Source organism: Cibotium barometz, chromosome 44, assembly GCF_041138505.1.
Source record: "Cibotium barometz isolate CiBa-2024 chromosome 44, ASM4113850v1, whole genome shotgun sequence".
NCBI lineage: Eukaryota > Viridiplantae > Streptophyta > Polypodiopsida > Cyatheales > Cibotiaceae > Cibotium > Cibotium barometz.
In genome coordinates this window covers 31,937,529-31,953,289 of record NC_141089.1, presented here as the reverse complement: position 1 = coordinate 31,953,289, position 15,761 = coordinate 31,937,529, and the positions used below count along the sequence as shown (strand labels likewise).

The 15,761-nt window shown below is 45.4% G+C and overlaps 1 protein-coding gene across 2 annotated transcripts in view; it reads left to right on the top strand.

Moving 5' to 3' along the window:
- Nucleotides 1-15,761, top strand: part of LOC147613213 (peroxisomal acyl-coenzyme A oxidase 1-like) — a 103,808-nt gene that overhangs the window by 56,862 nt on the left and 31,185 nt on the right. For both annotated transcript variants that reach the window (XM_086782479.1, XM_086782480.1), the window contains 7 exons: nucleotides 4,284-4,493; nucleotides 4,619-4,706; nucleotides 4,967-5,129; nucleotides 11,583-11,781; nucleotides 11,937-12,134; nucleotides 12,373-12,504; nucleotides 12,634-12,754. In XM_086782479.1, coding sequence (XP_086638605.1) covers nucleotides 4,284-4,493; nucleotides 4,619-4,706; nucleotides 4,967-5,129; nucleotides 11,583-11,781; nucleotides 11,937-12,134; nucleotides 12,373-12,504; nucleotides 12,634-12,754 — 1,111 coding nt within the window. The remainder of the gene's footprint in view (nucleotides 1-4,283; nucleotides 4,494-4,618; nucleotides 4,707-4,966; nucleotides 5,130-11,582; nucleotides 11,782-11,936; nucleotides 12,135-12,372; nucleotides 12,505-12,633; nucleotides 12,755-15,761) is intronic.

Below are 15,761 nucleotides of genomic sequence, written 5' to 3'. Positions count from 1 at the left end.
GGGGGACTCCATCACTCTCCCGTTGGCATCACCAATCATTGGGAGAAGAGGAAGGTACTCCTTCCTAAGGCCTAGGAAGCAAACTGTCACTGGGAAGGCTGAAACGCCAACCAATGGGTCAGACACAGGATCGAAGCCGTGCTGCCTAGGAAGCAAACTGTCACTGAGAAGGCTGAAACGCCAACCAATGGGTCAGACACAGGATCGAAGCCGTGCTGCCACTGAGCAAAGAAGGCTTGCGTCGTACGTAGTGCAAGGGGACTCAGCTGCATGATTCGGTCTGACACCGATGGCGAGTCGAACTCCACGTGGTAGTATCCACGCCCCAGAGGGTGAATATCGATGATCTTTGTAGGTTCGCCAATGAGGCTGGCCTGAAAAAGATCCCTGAGCTGTTTGCGTGCAGGGCGGCTACCAACAATTTTGCACACTAGGGTGGAGGCCTCAAGTGAGGCAATAGTCGTGGCAAGAACTTGAAGATCCGCTTCGGAGAAGGAAATGCAAGCAACGGCGGCTTCCGTCGGGGATGACTGAGTGGCTGCCATGGAGTCCTCTTGAGGGTGAAGACCAGAATGAACCGCAGCTTGCCGAATAAATTAGAAACCCCTAAAGCCTGGAAACAACAACCTGCATGGGAGGGGAGGGAGGAGAGGGGCGAGGAAAACGAAGAGAGAAGAAAAAACAGAGGGGCACTGTGCAGAGATGAGGGGGAAAGGGGGGTGGGCAGCGAAGAGGGGGAGGAGGCCAAAGAGCGGAATGCGAAAAAAGGGGGGAGGATTGAGCTGAGATAGGGGGGCGGGCAGAGAAGCAAAAGGGGAGGGGGGGGGGGCACGGGCGCCGGGGGGGGGGGGGGGGGGGGGGGGAGGTGTCGGCGGAGACGGCGGGGGCGCACAGAATGCTGGGGGGAAAACGCAGGCGTCAAGTTATTGACTGTCTTAACCTCACCGCTTTCCACTACATCTTGTACTCCCACAATCCCTTTAATCTTGTGCTGATTATCTTGTTGATGATCATCTGTCTCTCTCTCTCTCTCTCGCCACTCTCGCTATTCGCCCCTGTTCGACGGCCCCCCCCTCTCTCCCTTTGTTCGCTTCCGCCCTCCTCTCTTCCGCCCTCTGCGTTTTCAGTCCCGCCATCTCTCTCTCTCCCCCTCTGCGTTTTCAGAGCCCAGCCATCCCTCCCCCACCCCTGCATTTTCAGCCTCCCGCCACTCTCTCTGTTCGCCCCTGCTCGACGCCCCCCTCTCTCCCTTTGTTCGCTTCCGATTTCAGTCCCGCCATCTCTCTCTCTCCCCCTCTGCGTTTTCAGAGCCCCGCCATCCCTCCCCCACCCCTGCATTTTCAGCCTCCCACCACTCTCGCTGTTCGCCCCTGCTCGACGCCCCCCCTCTCTCCCTTTGTTCGCTTCCGCCGTCCCGCCTCTCTTTCCGCCTGGGCTGGCCCATCCCTCCGCCTCCCTCTTCTCACCCACCCTTCCTCAGGCCCCCAAGGTAGCAACATAACTCTCTCTCTGCTGAATGTCTTCTCTCTTTCTCTTTCCCCTACATGGCTTGAACCCCCCCCCCCCCCCTCCCTGCTGCTGCTGTTTCGCGCTGGTGTCATGGATTAATTTCCAGTCCATTGGCTGTGGGAAGTTCTGCAAAAAGTCATGGCCAAGACCGGAGTTAAAGAGGAGCTCGTGAAGGTGGAGGACAAGCTCGGCACAGTTATCAAAGAAAACAAGAAGATGGTCAACTTTTCCGTTACCGCAATCATAAACCGCCTCTCCAAACTCGAGAAGGGATTTGACAAAATCCAAGAGATCGAAGAGAGAACATCCAAGCAAGAGGCTGAGATTTCAGCCTTAAAGGAGGAACTAGTGGAGGCCAAATTGCATGCTAAAAGTCAAGCGGCTGAAATCGCAGCCCTCAAAAAGGAGTTGGAAGCCAAAAAGGAGTTGGAAGCCACCTTAAAAGGCAAGCTTGAGGATGGAAAATCGCAGCCCTCAAAAAGGAGTTGGAAGCCACTTCAAAAGGCAAGCTTGAGGATGGAAAATTTCAGCCCTCCTTTATTGAAGAGCTGAATACCAATCAAGGAACAAATGAGGATCATTCGAGAGGAGGAGGAGCAACATAAAGAGAGGACATCTTCATGGGTGGAGGTGATCACAAAGACACAAAAGAAGATGGACGAGGCAGAGAAATGGATCGAGGTCGCCAAGAAAGGGAAAGGTAAAGAATCGCCACCCATCCCCACTCCCACCATCATCAACATGACCCTTGAAGAGGAGCAAAGGAGGAAGACCCGGGCCTTACATGTACGAGTGTCCGGTCTAAAAGACCGTGATGATGCGGAAGGGGAAACCAAGGAGTCTTCTCTATGATGGGCATTGAAGCCACGCACACAAAGGCATGGAGAGTGGGAAAGAAGAGAGAAGGTAGTGGCGAATCTTCTAAGGAGAGAGCACTTATCATTCGTTTCCCCTCCATGGAAGCGAAGGACTTCTTGAAGAGACGTCCTACACTCAAGAAGACGGGAATATTTCTTGGAGATGACCTCACACTCTCGCAACTTGCCCACATGAAAGAAGTTATGCCCGAGAGAAAGGGAAAGTGGCCTTCTATAGAGATGGTAGAGTGGTGATTATGGAGAGGCGCTCTTCATGACGGCGCGAGACCTATGGGACTACACTCAAAGTTGCTACTTGGAATTGTAATGGATCTCTACGCCTTGACGTAGGGGCTTTTGAGGATAGTTTCACTAGGAGGGACATCATCTTCTACTGTGAGACGCATCAGGCTCTTGGACAGTCCATGCCACATGTTAGTGGATACCGATGGGAGACAGCTTGTAGACAGGAGACTCGTTTAGAGAGGAGCTACAGCCACTGATACATATAGTCTGTAGAGATGAGCAGGCTAGGTACATGTGGTTTAGATTGAGGGCAGAGAAAGGCAGATATCTCTACATTGCTATATGCTATTTTATTCCTCCTACATCAGTGTATGCATCACCTAGCGGGCAGTTACCCTTTTCTATTTTGGATGATGACATTTGGGAGTTCTCCAGGGATGCATACAGTGTATGGGCAGTATTTGATAGACATGGGGACTGCACATGGATTGGCCATCCTGAATGGCCTTCCCGACATTGGGCGGTTTCACTAGCTTTCCACTATGGTAGGCATTAGGCCGGTTGGAATAGCAGTGGATCATGCTATCTTGTCCTTCACTCTCACATTTCAATTCAGCACCGCTCCATTGGGACAGGTCTCCACACACTCTCGTTATACCCTTACGAGGGAGACTGACACCGTGTACACGGATGAGATATACAGATGCTTATGTGCCGAGGAGCCAAGACGGCCATTAGATGAACTCACTCAAATATTGATAGAGACGCTTCATGCTGCAGCATCAGAGGCATATCCCCATAGTCAGCCTACACGGAGACGATCTGGGAACATGCCCCAGAACAATTGGTATGATGAGGAGTGCAGAGAGATGAGGATTAGATTACAGAGAGGTGCTCATGGGTGTTACCACTCACAGACAGTCACGGATTACCTTCCGGCACCTAGTGCGACGGAAGAAGAGGGCTTATCTTGCTCAGTTAGGGAGGGATTTGTATCAGTTATTTATGAGTCCGGCCTTTGTGATTAGACCCAGCTACATGGATACTCATCTTTCTCATGGGGTACGGTGTGCTATTGGTCAGATGCGCCACATCCTCACACCAGCTAGAGATTGAGACTGGCAGATTCAAAGTACCAGCTGAGGCTAGGATTTGTCAGCTGTGCCAGATGGAGCCAGAGACAGAGTTACATTACATATGTCACTGTCCAGTATATTATGGATGGATTGGGAATGGGCCCCTTGCCCTCAGTTCCTTAACTAGTGGACTGGCTAGTAGGTGGGGAAACCTGTCCAAGCATTTACTGGACAAGCATGAAGCCAAGGATGGATTTGGGAATGGGCCCTTGCCCTCAGTTCCTTAACTAGTGGACTGGCTAGTAGGTGGGGAACCTGTCCAAGCATTTACTGGACAAACTTGAAGTATGGAGTTCTGTCCTCCTTTGGATGTTGCATGCATCTCTGCTACAAAGCAGGTTTTTTGTTTTGATATTGGCCATGCCTTTGGTCTGAAATAACCGGGCTCTTTGATATATCAAGTACACCTAAAGAAATTCACCCTTGCTGTGATCCATTCCTAAATGATACACACCATGAAGAGGGAACCGCATGTATTTCTAAGCGTATCTTCATTTAAAAAAAAAATGAATAAGCACACTTGATTCTTGTGCAGAACATGTTCGTACCAGCATTGGAGAGCCAGGCTTCAGATGAACAACGGGAATACTGGTTACCTCTTGCTAGGAATATGGAAATAATTGGATGCTATGCTCAAACTGAACTAGGCCATGGCTCGAATGTGAGAGGGATTGAAACTACTGCTACTTTCAATCCATCAAAAGACGAATTTATTCTGGAAAGTCCGACCATCACCGCTACAAAGGTATTTTCTGTGATGCTTTGTTGCATGTCTTGTGTGTGGTTTGTTCATGTTCTTGTGTTTAGTTCTAGTTCGAGTGGATGGAGATAACTGTTTTTACTTAAGTTACCCTTTTCTTTGAATGCTAGTGGTGGCCTGGAGGCCTAGGAAAAGCAGCAACACATGCGTTGGTTCAAGCTCGACTTCTCATTGGCCAAGAAGACTATGGCATACACGGTTGGTAATCATCTGAAAAGGGTCAATAGCTTCTTGTACGATGTGAAGTTAAGAACCTGTTCCATCTTATAAGCTCTGCTACCTCTTTATGTCGAATGTGTACAACTTTTTTTAATACTAAGAGGACATAAGATGTGTGAAGGCCAAGATGACCTTCAATAGTGGTTGTGCTCATTGCCATGTCTTGTGAAGGGGCTATTGTTGAAGGTAATTGCATGTGGTATCAGCATTTTTGATGACTTGAGAATTTCGGGTTCTAGCATTTATTGTACAGGTGCGCGATATGGAAAATCACACTCCATTACCAGGAATAATAGTAGGCGATATTGGAACAAAGTATGGGAATGGAGGAAACAATACAGTAGATAATGGATTTTTGCGCTTCAATTCAGTTTGCATACCTCGGAAGAATATGCTAATGAGGCAAGTTTTCAGACTCCTGAAGTATTTTTATCGTTTTTTTTTTTGCGACGAGAAATTCTGCTAATTAGTCCATGATGCTGCACCTCTCCAAGCTCAAACCACTGGGAGCAAGAAAAGGCTAGAGCTCACCCGTGGGTGAAGAATGAAGGACCGGGTGTGAGATACCCCGCTTGCCATACCCCTCTTATCTAAGCATTTCCGTCCTGCTCGCCGTTCACCTCGGCCCCCTCCTCTTTCTTCTTCTCTGCCTCTCGCCTCTCTAGCGCAGATAAGCCCCTCCTCCAGCCTCTTCCGCTTCTTTCCCTGCGTCAACATACTGAAATTTTTTTAACTTGTGTATAAATAGGCCGCTCGCCCTTTGATTGGCATCAGGCGAACATGAGGTTAGCCTGTGCATCTGCATGCTCACGGGAGCATAGCCTGTAAAGCGCTTTGGTTGGAAATCCTCAGAAAGTGGTTTTAATTTGAATTATTCAGAAAATCAGGGCTTCTGTTTGCTTACCCTGGCTTCTGCCCAAGACTTACAAGCATATTTTGATAAAGAAGTCAAAACCACCCTTATTGGAAAGATAAGTCAAAATCACCCTTATTGGAAAGATTTTCGGATCTCATCCTTCCCCACCCCCTCTACCGGGTGTTCCGTCCAAGTGATCAAACATGAAAATTAGCACATAACTCCCATACATATGTATAGCCATGAACTACCACAATCCAAGAAACAAAAAATAGCCCTCATAAAACAAGTGAACACAAGATGCTTGAGTAATCATGTTACCAAGCCATCTTCTCCCTACTACACCAAGGATGGGTCTCCCTTGGCTCCTAAGATAATGCACCACGCACTGCCTGGCTTCTACGACTTCTCATATGCAAATGTTTAACTTTGGAATGAATTCCATCCATACAACTAGCAAAACCTCATAGATGAATGGAGCTACATAATTGTAAGCATGTGAACACCCACAAGATACAAATTGTGAACCAAAACTCTTTCCAAATAGAGTTGTTGATGTGCCTTGTACCAAGAGAGCGTCGAGGGATAGAGGGAGCTTATATAGGATATCATAGAAGATGACACATGGAGCTATGGAGGATGAAATATCATCATCATGGTGAAGCATGTAGAGAGAGAGAGAGAGAGAGAGAGAGAGAGAGAGAGAGAGAGAGAGGGAGGGAGAGAGAGAGAGTAGTAAAGCTCAAGTATGAGAGAGAGATTGCACAACTTGAATGGTACTCATAATGTAAGAATGAAGGACCAAGTACATGCTTTTATAAGCACCAAGGCCTTATATTTTGACCCTAAATAAGAGGGTGTTCACACCGAGTGTATTCGCACCACTAAGGACACTTGACTAGACTACATACTAACTCAGAAATACCCAACAAACCCCCCATTCGGAGTGATGGTGCAGTTGCATGCACAACCTTCAATAGTCCGGTACACCAACACAAGCCAAAACCAGACATGGACCTCGCTTCAAACTCAGAGGCTAGTAAGCATGGCTCAGAGATCAATGGGCATCTCAACAAGCATGGCTCAAAGGCTTAACAAGCATGGTCTTTGCAAAAGATTCAGAGGTCAAGTTCTGCCCGCATCGGCATACCGCCTCCCCCTCCCCCCCCCTAAAACAGGGGCAAAAAGGAAATGATGGTGGAGAGGAGTCTTTTATAGAAAAAGAATACTTAGATTTTGGGGGGCAACCTAGGTAAATAACCCGAGACTCAATATAAAATAGAAACTAAAAATTGACGAAGATCCATCCCTCCATGCCGTAAGGATCCTTTTTTGGCATGGTTTCCAAGCTATTGATGCTTGCCATTTTAGGCACATGGACCAAGACAGAGTACCTGGATATGCATGTGTTCAATGAAGATGTTAATGTTGATGCCGAACACATGCCTTGAGATAGGCATCAATGCTGAAAGATCTGAGAACTCCACGGAAGCATAGGATGTAGACCATGTGGTGGTCCCTATAACAAAAACCAAACAACTTTCTTGGCCTTTGTGAATGCCATGGTTGAGTAACAAACTTTCTATCACATCAAACATACTCATGCAAAGTCAAACATGGCATCAAATGCATAGAATATATACACTTCTATGACCAAGATACCGCATAGCTAAGAGATTTCAGCAAGATTGTGTGAAGCACCTCTTTGTGCTGATTGTGCGTTCCCCTTGAAGGAAAAAAAACATTGGAAAAACTTTTGATCCATTGAACTGCTTACCACAAAATTATTTGAGAGTTATGGCACAATTGATGATGATGTTGTAGCCTAGTTGGCTGTTGATGTGTTGGTGCTGCTGCTAGGAGCGAAGAGAGCTGACAGGTGTCGGCTGAATGTTGTTAATGGCCGGGTTGGCACACAACACAACTAGTGTAGATGATGCTGATGTGCTGCCTATTGAAGCTACATCAAAGGCGGTTGAGATTGCAACGAAGAAAACGACGGTCACATAAAAACGTAGATTGGCATGATAAGAAAAAAATGTTGGGGTGAATGGATGAATGGATGAATGTTGGGCTTTGATGAGGAAAAAATGCAGAAACCGTAAAAATGCAAAAAACTTGAAGGTGCAAAACTCTAAAAATGCAAACCCTAAAAACACAGAAATACCAACATGAGGAGGAGAAAGATTCATGGATTGCGTGAGCTCTAATACCATATTTGATATCACATGGAGCTATGGAGGATAAAATATTATCATCATAGTGGAGCATTTAGAAGAGAGAGGGAGAAAGAAAGATAGAAAGGTATGTTAAACGTCTTCAAAAGACCTAGTAGGTCTATGAGACCAAAAGTGATACAATAGTGTCCATGTAATCTCATAATGGTACAAAAGAAAACAAAGATTAGAGCCATGAGCTGGGAATGTCAAATCCTAGCGAGAGGGAGAGAGAGAGAGAGAGAAGCAGTAGAGCTCAAGTATGAGAAAGAGTTTGCACAATTTGAATGGTACTCATAATGTAAAAATGAAAGACCCAAGTACATGCTTTTATAAGCAGGAAGGTGTTATCTTTGACCCTAAATAAGAGAGTGTTCACACCACTAAGGACACTTGAGTAGACTCTACACTACCTCCTAAATACACGTGCAAGTGCGAAGGAATAAACAGCGAGTTCGGAGCGGAGCAACGTGGCAGAATACTGCAGTTGACGGACGGCACCACGATCCCATCTACAATTGACGGACGGCACTACTCGAGAGCATGCTTGCAGATCGACGTTGCGCACGATGCTAGGCGGGGTGATGATCAATGTTGAAAAGCTATTGTAGACCTAACGTGGGTGAGGCAACGGAGAATAAGCGAGCGTGTGGATGGCGGAGAATGTAGGAGCACGTATGACGTGAAGAAGGGGAAGAGTGAGGGGCGGGGTGTTGAAGGGGGCGAGTGAGGTGAAGTTGAAAAAGGTAGCGGAACAGAGAGGGAAGGCAACAGTGTGTAGAAAAGGGAATGACAGCAGGGGCGGATAGAAGACGGCAGGTCACCACTGGCAACCATGCAACCACACAGGCCACAACAACCGAACAGCAACTGCAACACCACGAACAACCACCAAGACATAATCAATCACCGAGAAGAACTCCATTTTACTGATGACAAAACCCTAGAAATCGAGAAAACACACCTAACCCTAGAACAGAAGATGGGGGAACGAAGGAGATGGAATCCCCCCTTCCCTAGCAGCAAGATCGCCAGGACCAGCTAACCTAGAGCTTAACTTAATGCCCACGACTAAACAAATAATGAACAAAGTAAAAAAACGATCTAGATTGATTCATTGCCGACAATAATAACATTGGAATCCTTTCAACTGCCCAGCACCACCTCTTCCTCTCCCTTGCTTTTGGCCATAGTAAGGTCTCAGAGGAAGAGGATGAGGAAACAAGCTCTATAGAAGACTTAGAAACTAAGAAAATTGGCTCAAGAAGATTATAAGCTTTATGCATACATGTATACATAGAGCTTATGCATAAGCTTAATGCACAAGCCTTTGCATTAACCTTATGCATAAGAATAATGCATCAATACTACCATATCCGCACAACTTCAACGTGGCCGTTGTCTGGCCGACTCCACACTATACCAAAAAACCATAGTATAGTGTTTTTTGAAATTTTATTAGCCCAGGTTCACACCATACCACTTGTCCGAGTGTAATGAAAAAAGGTCTTCGAATACCATCACCCATAGAGACCAAGAGTATCATGCCATGGGAAAGTCTTCATACAAGTGTTGTCATCATTTCTTGAGCCCATGGTCACACACACAACAAGCAAATGCTATCTTTTGTACATATGATGAAAATGTATGTAAACACTGAAAATGCAACTCTCATCTGGACACACAAGTTTTTTGCCAGCTAGTCTAGATTTTCCTTTACAAAGGCAGAAAACAAAAACAAAAACACATGACCAATGAGTGTACCAAGGCAAAAGGACATGAGCCTTTTTCCTTTATACAATTTTGGGGTTCGCTATTTTCTCTTAACATGTTTTGCCCACCCCTTAGGCTGCTGAGACATTTATGTCCAACAGTCTATCTCAAAGAGTTGTTGAAGATGCCATAAATCCATCTCTATTTCTTCTTTTTGTTGAGTGAAAGATGGATCAGCAATGTTTGCTACAAATTCTTCTTTGGTAATTACCATGAGCCGAGAAACCTACTTATTTAATCTAAAACCATTCACTCTTCTTTTGTGCAAGGTGCCATCCAGGTCAGAGAGTTGAGAAGAACCATTGAGATATTTATGTTTAACTCTGAAAGGTCCTTCCCATTTAGTTTGAAAGCCGTTATTTAGTTTGCTTTTGTATCGTAACACTAAGTCCTCTTCTTCGATTGATTTTTCTTTGAGTTTTGCATTAAACCGCCTTTGCTTTTGTTCTTGTGTTCTCTGATAATGTTCAAATGTTGCATGACGATCCAATTGCATGGTCTGGAGAGTTGTTAACCTGCTTTGATGGTAACCTAAGGGTTCTTCTTGAAGCTTGATAAGCATCTTCAAAGCGGGAATTTCCACCTCAATCCCTCTTTACTATAGAGCAAGTGAAAGGGTGAGAAACCTGTGCCCTCCTTAATTGTTGTTTTGTAGGCCCACAATGCACTTGGAAGCTCTAGATCCCAGGTTTCTCCGTGGCTCTTCATCATCTTGCTTATCACTCAGATTAATTCTCCATTGAACCTCTCATCCAGGCCATTACACTAAGGATAGATAATAAGGAGTAGCATATTGATGTTTAATATTCAGCTTATCGCACAATAGGTCCATGAGCTCACTGCCCCTTGTCAGACAACAATTCTAATGGTACACCAAAGTGGCAACACACATCTTCATACACAAACTTAGTTACCTCTTTGACATTCGCTTGTTTTACTGCCTTTGCCTCAGCCCATCGAGAGAGTACATGTCCACCAGAGAGCTAGACATCCCCGGTCCCAGAGACCCAAACCCTCCACTCAACAACTCGAGATCCATGACTTGCCTCAGTGACATAGAGGCACTCCACAGGTACTGGACATTGAGGCCATATACTTGGTCCATGAGGAGGACAACACATTATGAGTTCGGACACATGACTTTTCTAATGCACACTGTATTGTACTTCAAGGCCTACGTAGTATGTTGGCCCTGTATTTTTCTTTCAACAGCTAGTTTTTCGTTTTTCATATTGTCTTGACATCGAGTTTACTCATGGATCACATGTAACATCTTTTCGGTCTCATAGACCCTTTGGGTCTTTTGTAGACTGTACTTTTGAGGAGTCTTCCTTATTCTTTGGTTGACTCGAGACTCTTGTATGTTTTGCTATACTCATTGAAAGTTTTCTTGAAAATAAACTTAAGGAACCTCTCAAGGGTACTGCCAAAATAGGTAGATCCATCATTATGGAGAAGCAGATAAGCCATCTATAATGGCAGACATATGCCCTCAGAAGACATCTGATTAGACACAAAATTATTTGGAACTATCTTTTCAACAGAAAAACGAGAAGATCACTATCTTTCTCTAGTCGCTTGTTCAAGTTAATCTCCCTGTCAGTCATTGGACATTAGTCACAGGTGTCTTCCTTCATTTAACCTTTACTGAGATGTGTTGGCATCATCAGCCATTTGATTGGTGCCCCCGAGTGTAACATTCTGGGTTTTATTGCTCATAATTATTGTATAATTTGCCATACTATTCAGTATTGCAGAGGACTGCATTATTTTTGTCTCATATGAAAAGAGACCTATTCTATCTCATGTTGGGCATAGTTTCTTGGCTTATGGAGAAGGAGCCACAGGTTTTCAATGGTGCTATTTTATGTTCAAACATGTATAGTCATTATAAAGATTAAACTGTGTGCTATTTTCTAGTGCCTTCCAAATTTTGACGGAATAGAGGTACAGTTGTGACTCTATAAACTTGAATGATGGGAATATATATGTATATATATGTTTTTTCAGGATGGCAGAAGTAACTAAAGAAGGCAAATACAAAAAATCCGATGTTCCTCCCCAGATTCTATATGGAGCCATGGTGACTGCACGAGAAATAATAATCTCAGAAGCTGCTATCAATCTTTCACGTGCTGTGACAATTGCAGTGCGATACAGTGCTGTGAGAAGACAATTTGGTGCCAAGGAAGAAATGCCTGAAGTTCAGGTACATAATCTTATTTCAGATTGTTAGCTCAAACTTTCTTGTTCCCTCATCCAATTTGGCAAATTATTAATATCTTCTGGAAGATATTACACCTTTTTTGACGGCGTATATCCTCACCAGACAAAATCAAATATCTAAAAGTAATTCTACCACAGGTGCTCAACTATGCGACACAGCAGCACAGACTCTTTCCTCTTTTGGCAGCTGTGTATGCATTTCAATTTGCTGCACATTGGCTAAGATGGCTTTACGAAGATGTACAGAAGCGTTTAAGGGCAAATGACTTCTCTACATTACCAGAGGTTCATGCTTGCACAGCTGGTTTAAAAGCATTGACAACATCGGTGACAGCGGTGAGATGTAGCTCCATGATTTATCTTGTTTGTTTATCTGGTAATAGTTGTAAGGGTTTACTCCAAATAGCATATCACAACTTTGTGGTAATTCTCAAGGTTATTTTTGTTTTGTTTTCTTTGTTTTTTTTTTGGGGGGGGGGGGGGGGGGGGGAGAGGGATGGGGGGCGTTGAACATAAACTATGTTTTTAGTCATGCGCTCAAACAGGCTTCTTTTCTTACTACATTTGAAAACAGGCTGGAATAGAAGAATGCAGGAAGCTATGTGGCGGGCATGGTTACTTGTGCTCGAGTGGATTACCTGAGCTGTATGCAGCATACTTACCTTCTTGCACATACGAGGGAGAAAACATAATACTATTTCGTGAGGTATTACATCTTTAAGAAAGAGAACTTCTAACAGAACAAAAGTGATGAGAGGACCCTTAATATAAGTTGAAAGTTTGCAAAATTTTAATGCTCTCTTGATAAAGTACTGCATCGTTTAATGTATTACAGGTTGGAAGAATTCTGCTGAGGACATTTATTAGCTTTCAAAATGGAGTCACTCCTACTGGCACCACAGCTTATGTCAGTAGGTCAAACAGCTTGAATGCAAAGAGCTGTAGAGTATCAGAAGGTGAGTCTCTGTATTAATGCAGATCATTGGATGAACATTATTACTTGATACTCATGCAACCAAATCCTCACCCATTGCGAGTGATTAAGCTAAGTTTTAGGGAAGTGCATAATGACACAACTTGCTCTATTTGGATGATTCCTTCTTAAAATCCTTAACCTGCCCTTTTCACCTTAAACTTGATGTTAGTGAGAGCTCCCCATACTGCTGCACATCATCCCCCGCACCCCCCCTCCCCTCCCTCCCTGCCTGCGGCCCTACCCACCTGAGTGCCGCCTCCTTCCAGCCCTCTTGCCTGCCATTCACCATGCCCCCCCTTCTCTGTACTGCTGCGCACCTCCTTCTGCCACCTTCCCTTGCATGCCTTTTCCTTCTGCTTGCCATTTCCTCACCTTTCTACATCCCTCATTGCTGCGCACTATTCCTTCTGCCCACCTTTCACCTTGCCCTGCCTGTCATCCTGCTCACCATCCAGTCCTTTCACCCTGCCCTCCCCATCTGTACTTACCTATACGCTTCCGCCTTCCAACCCTTCCTGCCCTCCCGCTTTGCTCCCTGCACCAGCATATGGAAAATGCCTATTGTGTTCAAGTAGGCCACCCGTCCCTTGATTGGCATTGTGGCTTCTGCCCAGGCCAATCATTCTCGATTCCCACAGGCCGTGAGAACTATCAATTTTTCTCAAGATGAGCTTCTCATCCTCCAAAGTGACAAGACAATGCAATGAAAACTACTCTCATTTTGGAGTCTCTCACCCTGCCCGTTTGTAAGTTAAAGATCGGCTTCTGGCAGCCCTCCCTTCGGAACTGGCTGTGCACTTTCTTGATGCACGTTTACTTGGACGAGGGTTCTTCCATAATTTCCCGGAAGCCACATCTCAGGCACACTTGCCGGCAGCCCATTTCACCTTGGCCCGCAGAAATTAGTCTTCTTCGAGTACCAGTTGGACTTCAATCCTATGGCAGAGGATCAGTGCCTTAACTCCAATTTCTCTCAAATTCCCTGCTCTTCCAAGGGTTTTTTGGAAGCTGTCGGCTTCCATAGAGCTGCATTTGGTCAGGTAGGTCCTAGAAGTACATGTCCTTCCAAGGCTAACATCGTCTGCTTCTACATTGGTTACTGCTACCTCTAATGGAGTACCCCAAGTTTTTGTTCTTGTTCCTTCCCCTTTATCGATGATGGTTACATCAGAGACCAGATGGCTCACATTTTCGACAGAGGATGGAGATTGCAGGCAGAACAAATCAGATCAGATCAGATCAGCGCTGTATTTGCCATCGGTAGGGACATCTTGCTAGATTGTCCCGAATCCAGAGGCCGCATTGAGAGGTGGCATGGACATGCTCATCAGATGTTCCCCCCTACTACGGCTGCTCTTGCACCTCAGCATACTACACGGTGATAGGTGATGGTTAGGGATGGCAGGCATCCCCGCATCCCACCCTTGCACTAGTGCATGTGCACTCAGTGGAACACCCTAACCTCTCTGCATCCCTAGCTACACATGATGATGATTCTGCACAGGATGAGGATGCTTTGCAGTTGGGTTGTCACGGTGATGAGGTGCATTGCAGCCGGAATGTAATGATGATATGCATTGCAGTTGGATTGCAATCGGATTGTAATGATGATAATACATTATGATCCCCTTCTCTCATTCTTAAGAAGGGAAAGGACTTCTCCCTGGAATGGGGAGAGGTGGACCTCTCCTTGGAGCAGTTCCTCTCCCTCACTTATGTGAGACGCGTTCCCACCTTGAAAGGGAGTCCATAAACCATGAGATATGATTGCAACTTTTAGTCCTTGTCTTCATGAGGATTGTATCATGGAACATACAGGGACTTGGTGGTGTTTTTCTGCGTCATTGGAAACAACTTATCAAGAACCAGCTTCACTGTGCAATCACGGAAGGTCCCATGGACATTTTACTCTTGCAAGATCATAAACTCGACGTTAGCCAATGTGATAGATCTGGCAAGTTATTATCTGGTCACACCTTTTGGTCAGGAGCAGGGACAAAAGATGATGTATGTATTTCTGTGTCAGCCCCTATCTTGCCTTGCATCATTGCCCATGGTGTCATTCTGCATGCTATCATCATTACATCAGTATTATGAACATGTATGCACTTAATCAAAGAGGGGAGAGGATCTCCTTTTGAAAGTCCCTCACTGATTTGCTTCCTCATTCTGATCATTGGATAATTGAGGGTGACTTTAATTTGGCTGGGCAACGAGCAGACAAAAGAGGAGGACAAGTGGGTATGGTGCACCCACTTGAGAAGGCCCCCTGGTAGAGATTTATTCTCTCTATACATGGCAGAGATTGTTGGCTTGAGGATGATATTCACACGAGGCCATCCTCTCTCCTCTTTTAGGAGGAGGGATGTAGGTTGCATCTATGCAAGGTTAGACCACTTCTATGTTGATCATTGGGTTCTTGACAGGGGAGGACATACACTCATAGCATTCGCATTTCCAAGTCTCATCATTGACGAGTGGTTTTATGTATTAGACATCCAGGTTACCATGACTCTACTCCTTGTGTGCATATTCTTAAGCACTTATACTCACATGCAGAGCTTTTGCGGGAGCAGGTGATAGATGTATGGAGGTGTCATGACTTTTCTGATGGCCTAGAGAGTGTGGCATCCGCATTGCAACGTGTCATTGATTTTTATCACTGAATGGCCGTACTTAGGAGACAAGGTCATTGACAATGAGAGGGCTATCAGATGGTTATCCACATTAGAGAGGGAACATGAAAAGCACACCGATGCCCAGTAGATTGCAGGGACTTTATGTACTGTTAGGGCTGAACTTCAATACTCCTTGGAGCAGAGAGCGGAGTATCATTACCATGCCTAGGGGCTACCTCCCGGACTTACTGAGCTCTAATCCAATAGATCTGTCTGGCCGGTGAAGAGCTTGAAGCCCCTCTTGCCAAATGTGGTGTCCTGAGGCGGAAAATAACTCATGGGAGATCCTATCCCCTGCAAGGGTAAGAA